The sequence below is a fragment of the Lontra canadensis genome, unplaced genomic scaffold (genome assembly GCF_010015895.1).
Source record: "Lontra canadensis isolate GAN:19392208 unplaced genomic scaffold, GSC_riverotter_1.0 scaffold61, whole genome shotgun sequence".
In the NCBI taxonomy this organism is placed as follows: domain Eukaryota; kingdom Metazoa; phylum Chordata; class Mammalia; order Carnivora; family Mustelidae; genus Lontra; species Lontra canadensis.
In genome coordinates this window covers 6,856,451-6,874,394 of record NW_022631055.1, presented here as the reverse complement: position 1 = coordinate 6,874,394, position 17,944 = coordinate 6,856,451, and the positions used below count along the sequence as shown (strand labels likewise).

The window sequence follows — 17,944 nt, the reverse complement described above, 5'->3', positions numbered from 1 at the left end:
TGTAAATGAGCACCACTTGGTGGAGACCTCTCTTCTCACCTGGGATAGTCCACAGCAGCCAGTCCCCAGCTGACCTGCCACCTACATGCAGTAATTTTTTTTTTTAAGATTTTATTTATTGATTTGACAGACAGAGATCACAGGCAGGCAGAGAGGGGCGGGCGGGGGGGGGAAGCAGGCTCCCTGCTGAGCAGAGAACCTGGGATCATGACCTGAGCTGAAGGCAGAGGCTTTAACCCCCTGAGCCACCCGATGTAGTTACTTTTAAGTGAGCTTAGCTGGGGTCAGGCAAACAGTCAAGGTTAGCAGACCCATTCCACGGATCAACTCATAAATGTGAGATAATAAAGAGATGTTGCTTTAAAACTCTCTTTTGGGGGTGGTGGTGGTTATGCATTACTATGTTAATAGGTAACCGATATGCATCTATCATTATTATTATTTCCATTCTTGTGACAGGGAAAAAGCTGCGAGAGATTTAAGTTCTAGCCTGTGATAAGTAGCTAGTAAATGGGCTTAGTGTGACTTCTAGCCCAAGTTCTTACGTGGTGTTTTATGGGTTTCTATCCTAGCACTCTGGGGTCTGTCAAGCACTCAGCTATTTTGGAAGCCATTTGAATGGAAAAACAGTGTTTTTGCTAATGGGGCAGGCTCCAAGGATGGAGCTCAAACACTAGGAATCTCTCTGCTGATAAAATACCATGTCTATTATTAACTAGAACTTAAAAAATAAGACACTATAATGTATCAAAGAAAAAATGCGTACACGCAGAACAAATGAGATGTCTTTGAGGTCAAGGTCACAAGCTAAATGCTAGCACAAATTCTGGCTGCATCTTATTAACACTAAATTATGACTGAGTTCTGCAAGAAGTCCATGTGACAATTCCATTTATGCAAGTGACATGCCTTATGATGTCTGTTTTAGTAAGTGAAAACAAAAATGCAGTTATAATAGTAGAACTCACTTATTAAATTTAAATAAAACCCACCAGCAAGTGTCTCCCCCCTTCTACATTAACCCACACCTATTTAAAAAAAGCAGTTGCTCCCCTGAGTAGCAGGTGGATGTTTTGCTAAAACAGGAATACACAATTTGTTTATAGAGGGGGCACCAGAGTATTAGAGTTCTTACAAATATCGGAGGTTGGGAAGGCTCTGGAAGGCATCTGGGTCGATGTATAGCAGATTGTTGGCCTTTTCAATTCTACTGCAAAACAGGAAAGAACATGTACATGAACTCAACACTGAGGAATGCTGTAGTATTTTTCACGTTATGCAAAGGGTTTATCCATTCACCTACCCATCCCTCTATCCATCCGTCACCTCAATGAAGAGTTGAGACTGTGCAAACTGAATATTAACCCACTTGGCTCTCATAACTAATGTTCTCTTGGCACCTGTTAGTGATAGCCTAACAAAGCACTGGTTGAGGGTGTGTCCTTTTCACCCAGGACACCGCATCCGTAACTGGTAAGTGTCTTTTAGAAACCCTCTCGTTTCCTCTGCGGCGACTAAGAGGGCAGTAATGAGACTAGCATGGGAAAAGAGATTTTGTCTGGTCTGGAGACAAGAGAGTGGGAGATGGAAACCAACAAAAGAAGATGAAAAGAAGATGGATGGGAGGGTGAAGGGCAATAGGAGATTAGGGAAAAAGTAAAGAGGTAAAGGAAAACAAAGATCAGGTGAAAAGCAGTGAACATCTCTGATTTTAACCAAGAAACTGCAGCACAGAGTAGCTGGGAATGTGCTGGTGATTCCCTGTATGCTGTAGACTGAGGCTACTCTCACAGCTCCTGAGGAGTGGGGACTTCTGCCCTTGTTGGCTTTGGCTGTGTCCTGATCAGTAGTCTGGAGGTGAGCATGTTCACATTTGGATGCCCGCAGAGAGAGACTGCCCTTTCCTCATCTTGCTGGATCAATGTATATTTGCAGAGGTGCTCTGTGTTAATTACTTCCTCCCTGTTTCATTAGCTTTTATATTGCAGTAACCTGTAGCTACCCAGATCCAAGTACCAGGTAATTAATTATTTTAAGTACGGTCAGTGCTACATGGGGGTGAGCACCTCTCCGTTCAGGGAAGAGATGAAAGAGCCATTCCATTAGCTCCATGGCCTGCTGAACAACAGAGGGGATGCTTGCTTGACCCTGCCCAGAGAGCTGGCTGCCCTTTGGTTCATTTCTGTGACATGCCCTGTGGGTCTGAGATCCCGGTCAACTCTCTTTTTCCAGCTAGGATAAGGTGAGACCAAACAGAGAAGAAAGGAAGGAATAGGAGGGCAGGGGGAGAATGAGGGAGGGCATCAGTTGCACAGGTTTAATGGCCCTGAGGAATAATGCAGGTGGGAGGCAGAGTGCGTAGAAGGAAGGAAAAGGGAAGGGGCAGTCTGCCAGTATGGACAAACCGAGTGTCATTTCTAAATAAATAATATGATTAATGTGAATGTGTATATGTATGTCTACTTGGCAAGCTTAAAAAAGAGGTTTAAAAAAAATACCAGAATTGGGATTTATTTTCAAGTCCTTATCCTGTTGTGGATTTGGCTGGGTAACTTTAGATAAGTCTTGGAACTTCTCTGTGTCTTTCATCCTCATCTGTAATGTTAAGAAAGTGGTTCAGTGGCTTTCCTAACCATTTCCGTGGAAGTGTATATATACATGCCCCACAGAAGAAATCTTTCCAGTGATATTGGCTGAGAACCCTTAATAAAATATCCTCCTTGGAGATTCTAAGTATATATTTGCGTATTATAGGTTCTGAGTTTTCCTACAGTAAGTGCATCTAACTTTATTTGCCCAGTGTTTCCCAATCTTATTTGACCATGCTATCATTTACATTTTTTAAACAATACTCAATAATTTCCTGAGTGTTCGATGATGAACAGAACATACTCTGGAAAAATTGGGACCAGATAGTCTCCAGTCTCTTCTGGCCTTGATTTTTTTTTTTAAGTTTATTTATCTATTTAACAGAGAGAGAGAGAGAGACAGAGATTGAGCGAGCGAGCGTGCGCAAGCAGGGTGCAGAGCAGGCAGAGGGAGAAGCAGGCTCCCTGCTCGGCAGGGAGCCCGATGCTGGACTCGATCCTAGGACCCTAATATCATGACCTGAGCTGAAGGCAGACACTTAACTGACTGAGCCACCCAGGCATCCCTGGCCTTGATATTTTATGATTCTCTGAATTGATTTATTGTAATTATAGGCTGGTATGAAACAGAACTGCATCTGTATGAATATTGACAGGTGTGTAAAATGAGAATGTCAAAAAGAGAAAGAAAATTGGGTTATAATGAGGAACCAAGGATTGTTATGACATACTTCTTCTGTGGCAGTTGATGTGTTAGATCTAATTTATATTTATCTCCTTTATTCATCACAGTGATCCTGTGCCATGTACTTTCATTATTATTCTCATTTTACAGATAAGAAAACCAAGTCTTAGAATGATTCTGTATCTTGGCCAAGGTTTCATGGAGATCTATGGCATCAGCTGGTATTCAAGTGAGGTTTGCCTATCTTTAACTACATCATGTGGGATTTATTTTGGACTTTGACTCTGGAATAATTTTATTTTATTTATTTATTTATTATTTTTTTATTTATATTTTTTAAAGATTTTTTATTTATTTATTTGACAGAGAGAGAGAGAGAGAGAGATCACAAGTAGGCAGAGAGGCAGGCAGAGAAAGAGGGGGAAGCAGGCTCCCCGCCAAGCAGAGAGCCCAATGCGGGGCTCGATCCCAGGACCCTGAGATCATGACCTGAGCCAAAGGCAGAGGCTTAACCACTGAGCCACCCAGGTGCCCCTGACTCTGGAATAATTTTAAATAAGAAGATGAGATAGAGGTATCTTAAGTTACCGAACAAGGTTCTTGGGTCTATTGAAAAAAAATCTGGGAGGGAGGGAACATGACAAGACTAGTCGCTAGGTTGGTACCCGAGTCACCAGGCAGAGAGACCTATGACAGTGCCTTCGGGCTGACTTTGACATCTTAAAATGAATTTCTTTTTTTTTTTCCTTATTTATTCATTTGAGACAGAGATAGAGCGAGAGAGCATGTGAGTGCTTGAGCAGGGAGAGGGGCATAGGGGAAAAGGAGAAGCAGACTCCCTGCTGAGCAGGAAGCCCAATGAGGGGCTCCATCCCAGGATCCTAAGATCATGTCCTGAGCCAAAGGCAGACGCTCAACTGACGGAGCCACCCAGGCACCCCTTAAAATGAATTTCAGAGATCAGAGGACTGAGCAGAGATAGGGCCTCCCAGGGATATACACAAAATTTAAGGCTATTGCCAAAGACCATGAACAAACCCCACAGGATCTTGCTTACATTTCATGTAATTTGGGCAGGTTGGAGAACACATTTGCCTCTATCACTTCCAAGACTTCATTCTGTGAGATCTCTCTGTAAACAAACAAACAAAAAACAAACTATATGATTCAAGTCAGTGCAGTTACACTTCACAGATGGATTTAGGGCTCAGCATAGAGCCTCCTGCCTACAATGATTCATGAGACACACACAACTCTATTCCTGCCCTCAAGTCAGCTGTAATAATGAGTCAAAGCTAACATATGAGATGCTAATACTTAGAGAACAATGAGAGAATAAGCCTAAGGTGATGGCTCGGTTAGTTTAGAGGTTATTCAGTCTGTAGATGTACAAACTGAAGCCCAGAAAGGGAAAGAGAATTGATTAAAGATATTTAGCAGGGCGCCTTGGTGGCTCAGTACGTTAAAGCCTCTGCCTTCGGCTCAGCTCATGATCCCGGCTCCTGGGATTGAGCCCCGAGTCACTCTCTGCTCAGCAGGGAGCCCACTTCCCTCTGTCTCTCTGTCTCTCTCTGCCTACTTGTGATCTCTGTCAAATAAATAAATAAAATCTTAAAAAAAAGATATTTAGGGAATATACAGGATAAGAATAAGCTTGAAGTTCCTTAGACCCTGCAGGGGTCAACAAAAATTTTTTACAAGCCTAGATGGTAAATATTTTTTGGCTTTGTGGGTCATCTGGTTTCTATCACAACTGCTCAATTGATAATGCAGTGCAAAAGTAGCCATAGATAGATAGCAAGCAAATGAATGTGCATGACTGTCTTCCAATAAAACTTTATTTATAAAAATAGGCGGCAGTCTGAATTTGGTGCCATGTGCTTTAGTTCAATGACCATGTTCTAGACCATTGAGTCAAGTTCTTCTCTCTACTAATCTAGCTTTGGGAGAAGAGAACCTCAATTCAGTCTCTTTTAAAAGGAACATGGATTTAAGTAACTTCCCCCTCCATCCTATTACCCAAGTAGGGGTTGTTACTGCAAGGCCTTTGGTCTTAATGTCTTGATGTAAAATATCCAGGAAAGATCTTTCAGGTTTCAGGGTTGTTTTTTGTTTTTTGTTTTTTTTTCTTTTTCTTTTTCTTTTTCTTTTTCTTTTTCTTTTTCTTTTCTCTTTTCCCAGCTGGAGTAACTTGAGGATACTGGAGAGTGAAGTCCACTATGCCAAAGCCCAGAGCTTGAGAAGATAGAGGGTAGCTTAATCACTTAATGTTTATAAAGTGGCTCACAGATGAAACGTGCTATTATTAGGCCTCCAGAGGAAGGCTCATGCAGTATTAATGCAGCAGCTGAGAGTGTCTTAGGAAATCTCACAGGCAGCATGCTTTCAAATTGGCTGAGGCAGAAGCACTGTCTGCTGGCCTGGGATTTACCTGAAGAGCTCTAGCTCTAGAAAGGCTCTTGGTGAGGGGAAAGCCTGGAGGGCAGAGCAGGGAGGAAGTTTTACAGGGGAGGTGTGATTATAAGCAGCAGCCAGCTCAGTGAGGCGGGCTGGTGATATCTGGGGCTTGTCAACTCAGTGGTGGTGGGTGACTTCTCACAAGCCCCCATGAGGAAGGAGACATTTTGTGAGAGAAAAGAGCCTTCTTGTTCTATGATAGCATTTTTCGTGATTCACTTGGTAAACTTAAGTATTCACAATTTTTACAGTTGAATATAGATAAGGGTGGTATGTGTGTGTGTGCATGTGTGTGTGTGTCTGTGTGATAGAACATGTTGGCTATTGGCCATTTATTTTGCTCTTCTGTCCTGCAAGTGGAAGGAGTTCTGGGAGGTACAGGAATGAGGAGGAGTAGGAAAGAGGTGGTAGACCTAGAAAAAGAAGATGTTAATTTGAACACTTAAAGGAGTTGAGTAAAAGGGTTGCACAGGGAAAGATAGGTCATGGAGGAAGAACTAGAGGACAGAGCTTAAATCCGAATGGGGCCATATCTTCCAAAAATGATTTCCAGGTTCACTTACTGCTACCAGTAGGTTTGGTTCACCACTCATGGTAATATCTCAGCCTCATATTGCCTAAAATGCAAACTTTTCTCCTTTAGTGAATCCATGTGCTGCGAGTTCCCTTATCTGGATTTCTTCCCTCCCTCTCCTCCATCCTTTTGCCAAAGAGAACTACAAATTATTAGAATGATAATTTTTTCATTCTCAATTCTTTCTTTGTTCATTCTTTGTGAACAGAAAGCCAAAGAACACTTCTAAATTATTTTGGAAGGTAGTTCATATTTTATAGCCTCATCTTCAAATACAGGAGAGGGTGTTGGGGTTGTGTAGGGGGAGGAGGAGCCTTTGACAGGATGAGGGTTGAGGGAAGGTGAACAGTATGCAGCAGTGGAAGAGCATATCACAGAGAAATTCAGGAATCTTGTTCCAGCCCAACCTAGTGCCATCTCTAGTCATTTCTGTTATCATTTATTACACATCTATATTTACCAGCTACTCCGTATACACTTTCTGCAATCTTTTTGACATGCCTGTGAAGTATTTTGCTCTCCATGTTAATAAACAGCCCCACTTGTATACAGAACCACCTCTGGCTGATTGAAGGCCTGGAACTCTTTCTTCTACACATCCTGCCTCCCAGGCCACCCTGGGCCCAGTATTTCCACTCCTGTATATATTAGCTCAAGATAAATAAAAATGTATGCCCTCCCAAAGACTTGTAGACAAAATGTGTATTGCAGCTTTATTTGTATTAGTTTCAAACTGGAGACAACCCAATGGATAAGCTGGAATATCCATATATTGGTGGAATTCTACTCATCAATGAAATGGAACAAACTGTGAATACAGCATGATTGAATTTTTAAAAAATTATGTTGAGTCAAAGAACACATACTGTGTAATTTAGCTTATATGAGGTTCTTAAACAGGAAAAATTAATCAGTAGTGACAGAAGTCAGAGTGATTGTCACCTGGGGTCTGAGATGAAGATTGCTGATGGGGAGGAGGTGAGGGGAAACTTTCTGGGGTGATGAAAATGTTCTATATCAAGATTGGGGAAGTAGTAACATGAGTGTACATACTTGTCTAACTTGCCAAACTTGAAACTTAAAATGGTGCACTTCAGGGCACCTGGTTGGTTCGGTCATTTAAGCATCTTATTTTAGCTCAGGTCATGATCTTAGGGTCCTGGGATGGAGCCCCATGTCAGGCTCTGTGTTCAGTGAGAAATCTGCTTGTCCCTCTCCCTCTCCCTCTGCCCCTTCCCCAACTCATGCTCTTAAACAAAATCTTTAAAAAATGGGTGCATCTATTTAATTGTTTATGGAACATAAAATTATCTGAAAGATGACTTTTATTCAAGGGAAGGAGAATAAACTTTGTGTTTTGAGAAGTCTGAATTAAGGGAATTAATAGAAGAATCTTGGTCATGTTGCTTGGCCAGAAGGTGGTGTTCAAATCCTAGTTCTATCCTGGTGATTCTATTAATAAGCATTCTTCCCCTTTTGGCCATTGCTGCCCCCCAACTGTAAAGTGAATAGTTGGACTATATCATAGTTTTTCAAGTCTGACTACATTCTAATGAATCTTCTGATGGACCTTAAAAAAATTCCAAAGCCTGGGTCCACACCAAAGATTTGGATTTTAGTCTGGAGTGGGACTCTGGTATTATTTTTTTCTCCCTTTAATTTTCTAAGCAATGGTGAGTCTCATATACAGGAACGATTGAGAACTGCTGAACTAGATGATCATTAAGGTCCTTTTTAGGTCTATGAATTTTGCCTTAAAGTTTGCTTCAGGAACAAGAAGGGCCAATTTTCCCTTGGTTACGGAGATAATAAGTTAGATAAGTTTTTTGGAGCACAAGATAATGAGAGATAATGAGCCAAAATTGTAGCAAGATAAACCAGGGATAAAAGATGGAAGCAGGAGTAAAACAGAGAATGTACTAGTTAGATTTAGTTTTTCATTAGTAAGAAAATTAAAAAAAAAAAAAAAGCCACATTATTTCAGATGTTAAATGTGTAGCAAGAGCTGCTGTGGAAAATATATAAGAACATTTATTTAGTATTGATAATTGACAGTATTTTTCATTATGCATTGCTTCCCTTCATTTTTAGTGTACCTATGTACAGTGGAGTTAGTGCAGCCAAAATATCTCCAGGGAGGTTTAACAAAGGTTACCTGACTTGACTAAGATAATACTCAGCTGTGAGGATCATTAAGTTGGTCTTTGAAGGGAGGATGTGGAATTTTTATATCCAAAGAACTTATATAATTAAGAAACCATTCTTTGTCTCAATAACTTCAGTTAAGAATTTTCTTTGCAATTGTGACAAGTCATTGCAATTGGCACAATTCCAGCTGTGATGGCGTTTTCTTAGAGGCAACAGGTAAAGGGCTTATAAGGAGAGGAGAGCTCTAGGGATGTTACAGATTAGCTGTTCTCAGAGTGTGATCTTGTGGTCTGTATGGCCAAAAGTATTTTCATAAAAATGCTAAAAGTAGAATTTTTTTCCCTCTTATTTTTTGAGGCTACAGTGGAGTCCAGGGGTTACTCGATGTGTAATATGGCAGGCACAATTATAATGCAGAAGCAGATATGAGATTCCATCTGTCTTCTATTAAGCCAGATTGCTGAAAATTTTTGCAAATATGTAAAATCATGGTACTCTGCACACTAATTTTTTTTGAGAAGACAAGTTATTTTGCATAATGATTATTATTTATGGTAGCATGTAGGGGTTTATTGTTTTAAAATGGACTGACAACTAAAATGTTTCCCAGTTTTAACTTCTAGTATGATAAATGTTGGTAATAACACTCCACCAGACCTTTCTCCATATCACACACATGACTGGATGTGAAAAGCATGATAGGGGAGTTCAATTAAATTAAACCAAGGGGAGTGACACATTTGATTTTTTAAATAAATTTTTAATTTGTTTATAAACATATAATGTATTATTAGCCCCAGGGGTACAGGTCTGTACACACTTCACAGCACTCACCATAGCACATACCCTCCCCAATGTCCATAATCCCACCACCCGATGCACTTGATTTAAAAAACCCTGTTATCCCTCTTGGATACAACATTGAAATCTTTCTCATTGAAGTTTTTCTACCTTCTCCTTCTCACAAGGCTTATTTGATTGCTCAGTTAAAGGAATTACATTGTTTTGTCATGCTCTTTTTTTGATGGGGATATGTGGTCATTGTCTGATTCCCCAACTTGACTTTGAATTCCGATGGTATCTCATTCATCTATCATTGTATCTTTGGCATCTAGTGGTAAATTAGCATATAATAGGTACTCAATAAATGTTTAATGGATGGATGGGTAAATGGAGGAAAAGTAGTCTTGAGGTTCAGAAATGGCATCTATAGAACTACAAAGGAGATGACACTTGTCTTCAGAGTCTTTCACCCTTTTCCTGTAGGCAGCATGCCCGAATTTCAGCTGAGGCCAACTTGTCTGTGAGTTAGGCTTTTGTTTCTGGGAGTTTCACATTTAATTCACAACATATAAGAAGCACATACATGTATTTGGTCTGCTGTACCAATAGTTTCTGGATGCCTTTAGCTCTGTTTCTCTGGGTCACAGCATTTCCCAGCTCCCCGTGGCTCCCAGATGAAGTCTTTGAACTGACAAAACTCCCATGGAAGAGGAAACAGCAGAGATGACTGGTACGGTTCTATGAGGATTGGAGAAGATGACTTTTAAGGTCTTCTGTGCATGTGAAATTCCATGTTTCCTTGAAGGAAGGGAAGATGTGCCTCAGTGAGATACTGGAGGTTTTCAGGGCATTGTCTCTGGAGTGAGTTTCTGAGCCACAAATTCTACTCCAGATGTGCATTCTTCTTGTCATTGGAGTGGTATTTATATACAGGTACACTTGATGGAAGGGGTCAGGGTGTTCAGTAGGAGGGACTTCAGGGAATGAACGAGCATGTAGAATTCAACCAGGTCTAGCATAAGATTTCAAACTATCATAGAGGGGTACTAATTTGTCTACCATTTTGCCTAATACTTATTTGCTAAATGCTGGGACTGTTTGATTCAGAGCAGAGTTTAGTTATGGGTATACGGGATAAGGAAGAACTAAAAAACTGTCACCAGAAGTTAAAGGTCTCACTAGAACCTCAATGACATCTACATATTGGGATGTAATAAGAAATAAAATACACATGGAGACGACTTTGCTGTATTTTTCTCCCCTCCCCCAACATAGGAGATATTCTCCAACTGGGTCTGCCTCTGCTTTTCCCTCCTCCCTTGACTTTCCACAGAGGATTTCCCTCTAACATTCTAAAATACCCCTCCTTAACCGGACACATTAGGGGATTCAACTGCATTAAGGTATTTTTAATATTCACTAAATCAAAATTTTTTAAAGATTATTTGACAGACAGAGATCACAAGTAGGCAGAGAGGCAGGCAGAGTGGAGGAAGCAGGCTCCCTGCCGAGCAGAGAGCCCAATGCAGGGCTCGATCCCAGGACCCTGGGATCATGACCTGAGCCGAAGGCAGAGGCTTTAACCCACTGAGCCACCCAGGCGCCCCCAATTTTTTTGTTTTTAATAACCTCAGACTAAATGGGAGTTGATTATTTTCCTTCCCCGTGGTCTGGGATCCCCACATACACACTCTGTTGTAGCCCTCACATACTATATTGAATTTGCACTCTGGTTTGTCTCCTTCACTAAGCAAGAGGACAGCGACATTGCCTTTTATTTTAGTATTCCTGCTACCAGCTAAATGTTTGCTGAGTGAATGAATTATCTTTGAAAGATTATAAAAGATTTTCTACCCTGGCTCTTGCACAACAAAGCTGTGTTCTTGAAAACTTGGAGTAAACAGCGTATTTACAAATCAAATTGTGTATTAGCACAGGAAGGAAACTTCTTGTTTAGCAGAACCTTGGAGTGAATATTTAAAAGAGTTAAGAACGAATTTAACAAATGTTCAACAGATTGTCATTAAGTAGCTTTTGTGTTTCAGGCACCAGGATGGGTGCTAGGGATCTAAAAGATGAATAAAATTGATCTTAGGTTTTAGCAATCATCTCTAAGTCAGTCTAGTATTCTAGGCTTTCTTTTAGCCAGTGCTGTCTTTATTTGATAGGCTACATCTGAGTTACTGGAAAAAAGAAAAAGAATGGTTGGTATGTTGCACTTGAATATAGCTGCAGATACATGAGTAATATACTTTTACATATAGTACATATAACTATCTATTACATAGTAAATGTTAAACATGCTTGTATATAATATACATAACACACATATACATATACGGGTATACATATATGCATACATATATATACATGTATGTACATATAAGTATATACTGTATGATTTTCTGTATTTCTATCCTATTTCTACTCTCCAAATTCTTCTGGAAATGTGCTATATAATTTTAAAAAATACAGAACAGTTCAGGTGAAAATTCCAGTGAAAATGCCTTTCAGAAAATTTCATAATGGTCTCTGAACATGTACTTAACCCTCTCATTTAGAATTCCCTTAAGGGTCAGATCCAGAGACTAAAATAGAGATCTGAGTTTAAATCCTGCCTCTGTTTCTTACTAGCTGTAAAACTGGGGGCAAGTTAGGGAGTCTCACTGAGCTTCAGTTTCCTTGTCTATAAAATGGAATAATGACTACCTCACAGGGTTGTCAAAGGGTCCAAGTATGATGGTATGTGTGAAAGCACAGTGTTTATCACATGGTCAGTCCCAGATGTCACCATGCCTGCTAGACAGTCTGCCTTCTTCTGGAGTTTAAGACTGAATTCCTCTTCAGCTAGGAGATACTGAGTTAGCCAACCACTTTGCTGGGAAAATGATGCTAGCAAAGGTCCGAGGAATAGTTCTTTCAATCCCAATGCAGATCAGATTCTGAAACCAGCTGATATATAGCATTGTGCTAACCTCCATTCTCAGTGTTTCCCACAAAGACCCACCACTTGTCTATTGGCCATCAAAGAAGAGTGGGCAGTGTGCCCCAATAAGGATGTCCCTGTCACTGAAGGCATAAGCTAAAAAGGATTGTTCCCTTTGGGATAGGGTCAGTACAGAGTGGGACTTGCTGTCAGTGTGTGATAAGGACATCGCAAAGGGCTCCTTTTCCCGCCTCAGTGGCAGCAGGTAGATGCCCTCCTTTTCTGATATGTCACATCTCCTTCCTTCTCCTGGGTTAGGTGAGTCTTTGCTAAAGATGCTCTAAATATGGCCCCAAACTGAGACTAGTAAAAGAACCCTCCATGACTCAATCAGAGACAGTTGAATACAACTCACTTTCAAATACAGCAACAGCAACCGATTGTGTCATTTTTAGTTTTGTCTTAATATAAAATGTTGAGTAATTATATTTTGAAGTAATGTGTTTCCCTCAGTTCCCAGAGCAGATGAGGAAAAGGACTAAAAATTAGTCATAATAGCTAACATTTATTAGGCTCTTTTTGCCAGTTTTTCTGTTCTTCATATTTATTAAATTGCCTAATAATCATTACAACCCTATGAGGGTTGTATCACTCTTAGTCCCTTTACAGAAGAGGAAAAAGAAGCCTACAAAGATTAAGTAATTTCCCCAATTACCACAGAGCCAGTAAATCAAGTCGACCTTGGATATGAGAATGGGGCCTCAAAAAGATGGCAGATATCAGGTAGGCCATATTTAGAGTGAGTTGGAAAACTATTGCCACTTAAGAAAATCCTGTTAGAGTAGAAATCCTTTCAGGAGTGATATGCCTATAAAACAACTAAATACCACCCCATTCCTCCATGCTGCTTCGTACTAGAGTTCTGGCAAGGCAATATGTCAATGTGCAAAATCACCTTTCACAGATAAAATCTCAAGCAGTGACTCAAATGGTAAGTGCTTTTTTAGTACATTCTCTATGCAAGTGTAGAGCGTGTAAGAGCACGTAAAAAGCAAGAACTATCTCCTAAGAATTAGCGGTTTCGTTGGAGGGAAGCAGCATGCATGTGATGTTTTGAGTACAGAAGTGCAATAGAAAAGAAGTGCAGGAAAGTGTGGGAAGGATGCCCAACACAGCAGTGCAGAGCAGGGTGCGGAGTAAGGATTCAGTATATTTTAATTCTTTGTTCTCATATACCACGTTTTCTCTCATGCCTTCTTAATGGCAACATTTCTGAAGCTCTGTCTTTGGATTTCTCAAGCTTTCCCTGTTAGAACCTCTCTGTTGATGCTTCACATGTTATTGGGACATATTTCTCTCTTAGACCAGAGTCCATGTATGCAACTACCAAAGCCATATATTTTACCGCAAGCAGGTTCATTATTTTCCTCCCCCAACTCCACTCCCTTCCCCAGTTAGTAAGTCCAGCCAATAGCTCTATCATCCCTATTGGTTCACTAGACCAACCCAAGCTTTAGATCCTGGGGTCGCCTCTAACTTCCCTTCAAATATTTAACAAATCTCAAGTCCTCTCAATTACTTTTTTTCAGTGTTTCTTGCAAGCATTTTCATTCCCCACCATCATTATTGTAATTATGGCACTTTGCAATTTCAGCTAGACAATTAGTTATTAACAGTCATGTGATGACTTATTGGTGGTTTGATGTGGGTCATGAGTTCTCTCTCTTTCTCTCTCTCTCTAACAATTAAGTGTCCCAATGATTTACTTAAAATTCAAGGCTGTGTGTCTGATATGCAAGAAAATAAAAATGGAGTGGCTAGTGGAGACATAGTTGGAGTGAAAAAGGAGTTCATCTCTGCCTGAATACAGGAGGGTAGCTAGTACTTGGGCTTGGGAGCCATGATGGTTGTTGTTTGGAAAAACAAAGGGAATTAAGAGGATGATAAAAAGAGAAGGAGGGAGAAAGGGAAAGAGAAAGGAAGGGAAGGAAAGGGAAAGAGGGCAAGGAAAGGGAAAAGGAAGAAAGAGGAAGGAAAGGGGAAAAGGAAAAGCAAAGGGAATTAAGAGGAGGATAAAAAGAGAAGGAGGGAGAAAGGGAAAGGAAAGAAAAGGGAAAGGGAAGGAAAGGGAAAGAGATTTTCTAGAGATAGAATGATATTGGAGTTAGAAATTAGAAAAGGCAGAAAATCCTTTTATTACTCTGTATGCCTGTTGGAAATTGTTTAAACAGGAGTTTAGTGGGTTCTGTGTCATGGAAAACCAGGGTTGTATAAGGGAGTGGAGACTGTGTGTAGAGAAGAAAGGGAAGGCACGTTGATTGGGTCACTTGGCTTCATTGTAGTTTGCCAGCTTCTGCAGAGGCCAAAGAAAGGGAGGTGGGAAGGTAGGTGGTGCTTCTGACACACAAGCCATGATAAGTGATTTGTCAGATTGGGACATATGGAAGTTTCAGCTGTGTAACTCAAGGCTGCATCAATAATAATGATAGTGATAATAATTAACCTTTATTACACACCTGTATAGAAGCATAGTGTGAAATGCTCTACCTGTGTAATTTCACTAATGACTTGTTCTACTAAGGTTCTGCTGACTTGTGTTTGTCTTAGCTCACATCCACATGTGAATGTATGTGAACATACACTTGGAAGACAAATAGACTTGAATTAAAATTCTACCTTTATCTTAGACAAGTCAGCTAACCCTCATGAGGCTTATTTAATCCAGTGGGGATCATTATATCTACCTCTTAGGACTTTTATGAGATTATGGACATAATACATGGCATGAAGAGATTTCTAGCTGTCTATCAAAATTGGTTTTTCCTCTCTTATTTTTGGGTACTTGGCTAGACTACATTTTCTGGGCAATTTTGCTGTTAGGCATCATCTTGTGAGAAGGTTCCTCCCCTGGAATGTGAGCAGAAGTGTTGTGTGTGACCTTGGGCTTGGCCCATAGTGCCCTGCAGGTGTTCTTCCATGTTCTCTCTCCTTTCCAACCAAGTTGGCTAGAGACATCCAGGGCAAACTGGGAAGCCATGATTAAAGACAGTGAAGCAGCTCTTGCCCTGGCATCCTAAATAAAGTGTGACTGCTAGGTGACAAAGAGGGAAACTTAGTTTTAAAGTCCCTGACATTTTGGAATTTGCTGTTGCCATCTATTCATTCTAAAACCTAAGACTGTAGCACCCTGCATGGTATCTCATATTTACCTAACAAGTCTCCTCCTAACAGGCACGTATGAGCTTTCCATCCATTATCTGGTGAAAGATGGGTATATACACTAAGTGTTTAAATTTTTGTTGGCCTTTTAATTAGGAGTCATGTAGGAGTACTGCTGAACCACATTGGAAGAAGACAAATAACCAAAAAACTTCCTCCCAAAACTAAGTGTCTATTTGACCTCATTTACCAGAGCCCTCTCTTAAACTTAGTGATACAATATTTACTACCTGTGATGGAGTTGTGTGGCCTCTTGCTGTGAGCACAGCAGATGGCTGCTCCTTCTGGAATTATGGTCCCTTGGCTTTTTCTTTTCTTTTTCAATTATGTCATGAAAGAATATACACCAACATGCCAGAAAGAACAACTTTTTCACAATGGGGACTACTAAATCCATTAGCACACAGGCTGGGGGAGGGGTGTTCAGATTAAGAAATTTGAACCTCTAGCTCTCTAAACTAGAGCAATGTGGAGCTGCATGAGTCAAGGTCTCTTGAGTGGGTCAGAGGAAGTCCTTCATCACTTTTGCAAATCACTGGAGCTCTCTGAGATCCATTTCCTGCAGTAAGATGTTGGTAAGGCCCTTGGTATCTTAATTCATTTCATACTCAATTCTTTATTGAAGATCATATGAATAATGTATGCCATGCAGAAGGAAAAAAAAACACATAGTGTTATGCAAAGGTTATGCTGCTTACCATGATTTTTATTACTTCACTGGAGTCAGGAGACCTAGGTTCTAGTCTTGACTCTGCCAGTAATTAACCACTCTGCTTGAGTCAAATCAGTTACCTTCTCTGGGCCTTTGTTCCTCATCTATAAAACAACACTGTTGATCCACATGATCTCCTGGGTCCCTTCTAGCCCTAGAATTCAGTGATTTTAATTATTTCTGCGATTCTGTTATTAAAAGGCAGCCAGCCACATCGTCAGCAGTCCTGTATGACAGCCAGCTTCTGTTTCTAACAAGCTGGGGTGAAGGGCTCTGTGGAGCATCGTTCTCAAGGTACTGCACCTGTTTCCTTTCGAGCAGCTCTGTGAGATAACCAGCAAGGGCCATTCTTCCTGAGGCCTGGACAAGGAGAGAAGGTACCCCTAGTCTGAGCCATTATTCTCCTGAAGACTGTGCTTGTTTTATTGTCAGCTTTAAGAAGGCTCCATTGATCCCCCTGTAAGTTAGTGATGAATTCCTCATTGTCATATATCCTGAGCCTCTTTCCCAAAAGAAACACCAAATATGTGTGTGTGGCAATTATTGCAGGCTTTTCTGCACACTTCTGTTGCCCCACAGCATCCCAAAAGCTTCCTTAATAATTATCTCTGTGATCTGTTATGCCTTTTTTTTTTTTTTTTTTTTTTGGTAACCTATACCTATAACATAATCTGCCCTTCCCCAAATGGCTTTCATCCTCTTTTCAGTCTCTGTTTTCACTCTGTAATTCATAATTACTCACCCTTTTATGCCCCACCATTTTCCACCTCATTAACTCTTATTCTTGGCATAAAAGTGCCTCCTTTATGGGTAGCAGTGAAGGAACAAGAAGGAACTCACATTTGGCCACTTCTGAATTTGGGTTGGATTGATTCTTACTTTGCTCTTTGGCAAGCGTCCTGCATAGAAAACTGATACCATCCTGCCCCTTGCTACATTTTCTGAATTTTTTTGAATTCAGAAATTCAGGGGCCCCTCTGTAATGACTACATATTTCATTGATTTTACATCAATTTCTGAGCAGATTTCTCCACCCCACATCAAATGATAGTCAAAAGCCCTACTCTTGGGCTACCTTTGCCTCACGTTGGTACTGAATGTGCCCCTATTTTTACAGCAAGGAGGATCCATATGGTCAGGAAAAAGGAAGTAAGTCTTGAGACAGATTCTAGGTAATGAGACTTTGCCACTGCCTGGAGAAAAATGGCATCATTTTAGAAAGTGAGGAGGATAGTGGACTGTCTCTTGACATGAGTCAGATTTAGCTGGATAAGTCCTCCCAAGATTTTGGGAATCATCAACCAGTTGATATTCAGGCCTTTTCTATGCCTTGGTAGCTTTTGTTTAAAAAAAAGCTTAGAGAGTGGCAAAACAATTAATGCTAGGATTATTCCTTACGAATTCTAGGGTGTTGGCTATGGGGCAGAAAAAAGAACCCATATTTCCTTCCTCCCTTTAGCAGCTTCTGGGGGGAACTTTTGTACTCCTAGGCACTTGAGTAATTTGTGAAATGCACATTTGTCCTTTACTAATATAACTTCAGGTAACAAAGACCTTGTTAGGAAGACCACTTTTAGGGAATTTTTGTTTTGTAACATGCCTGAAAGGAGAATTTCAGAATATCAGCAAAGGAAGGAAGGTTCTCAAGTAGTTATCGTCTAGATTTACTAGATTTTCATGTCCTACACATGCATCTTCTCCTTTTTTCCTCAGATTTTCTTTCATCCATTTTCATTCATCCACTTAAGTTTTTGCTGGGGCTGCAGAAACTGAGTCAAGGCTAACCAGGAAAAGGGGATATCTACGTTAGGATCCAGGCAACAGAGCTAGTATTGTAGACCCATACAAGTAC

At 40.5% G+C, this 17,944-nt stretch overlaps 1 protein-coding gene across 1 annotated transcript in view; it reads right to left on the bottom strand.

The window, feature by feature from the left end:
- Nucleotides 1-17,944, bottom strand: part of FSHR (follicle stimulating hormone receptor) — a 162,034-nt gene that overhangs the window by 42,659 nt on the left and 101,431 nt on the right. Inside the window, exons 3-4 of the mRNA XM_032877705.1 lie at nt 4,331-4,405; nt 1,136-1,210 (exon numbers count right to left, since the gene is read on the bottom strand). Coding sequence (XP_032733596.1) covers nt 1,136-1,210; nt 4,331-4,405 — 150 coding nt within the window. The remainder of the gene's footprint in view (nt 1-1,135; nt 1,211-4,330; nt 4,406-17,944) is intronic.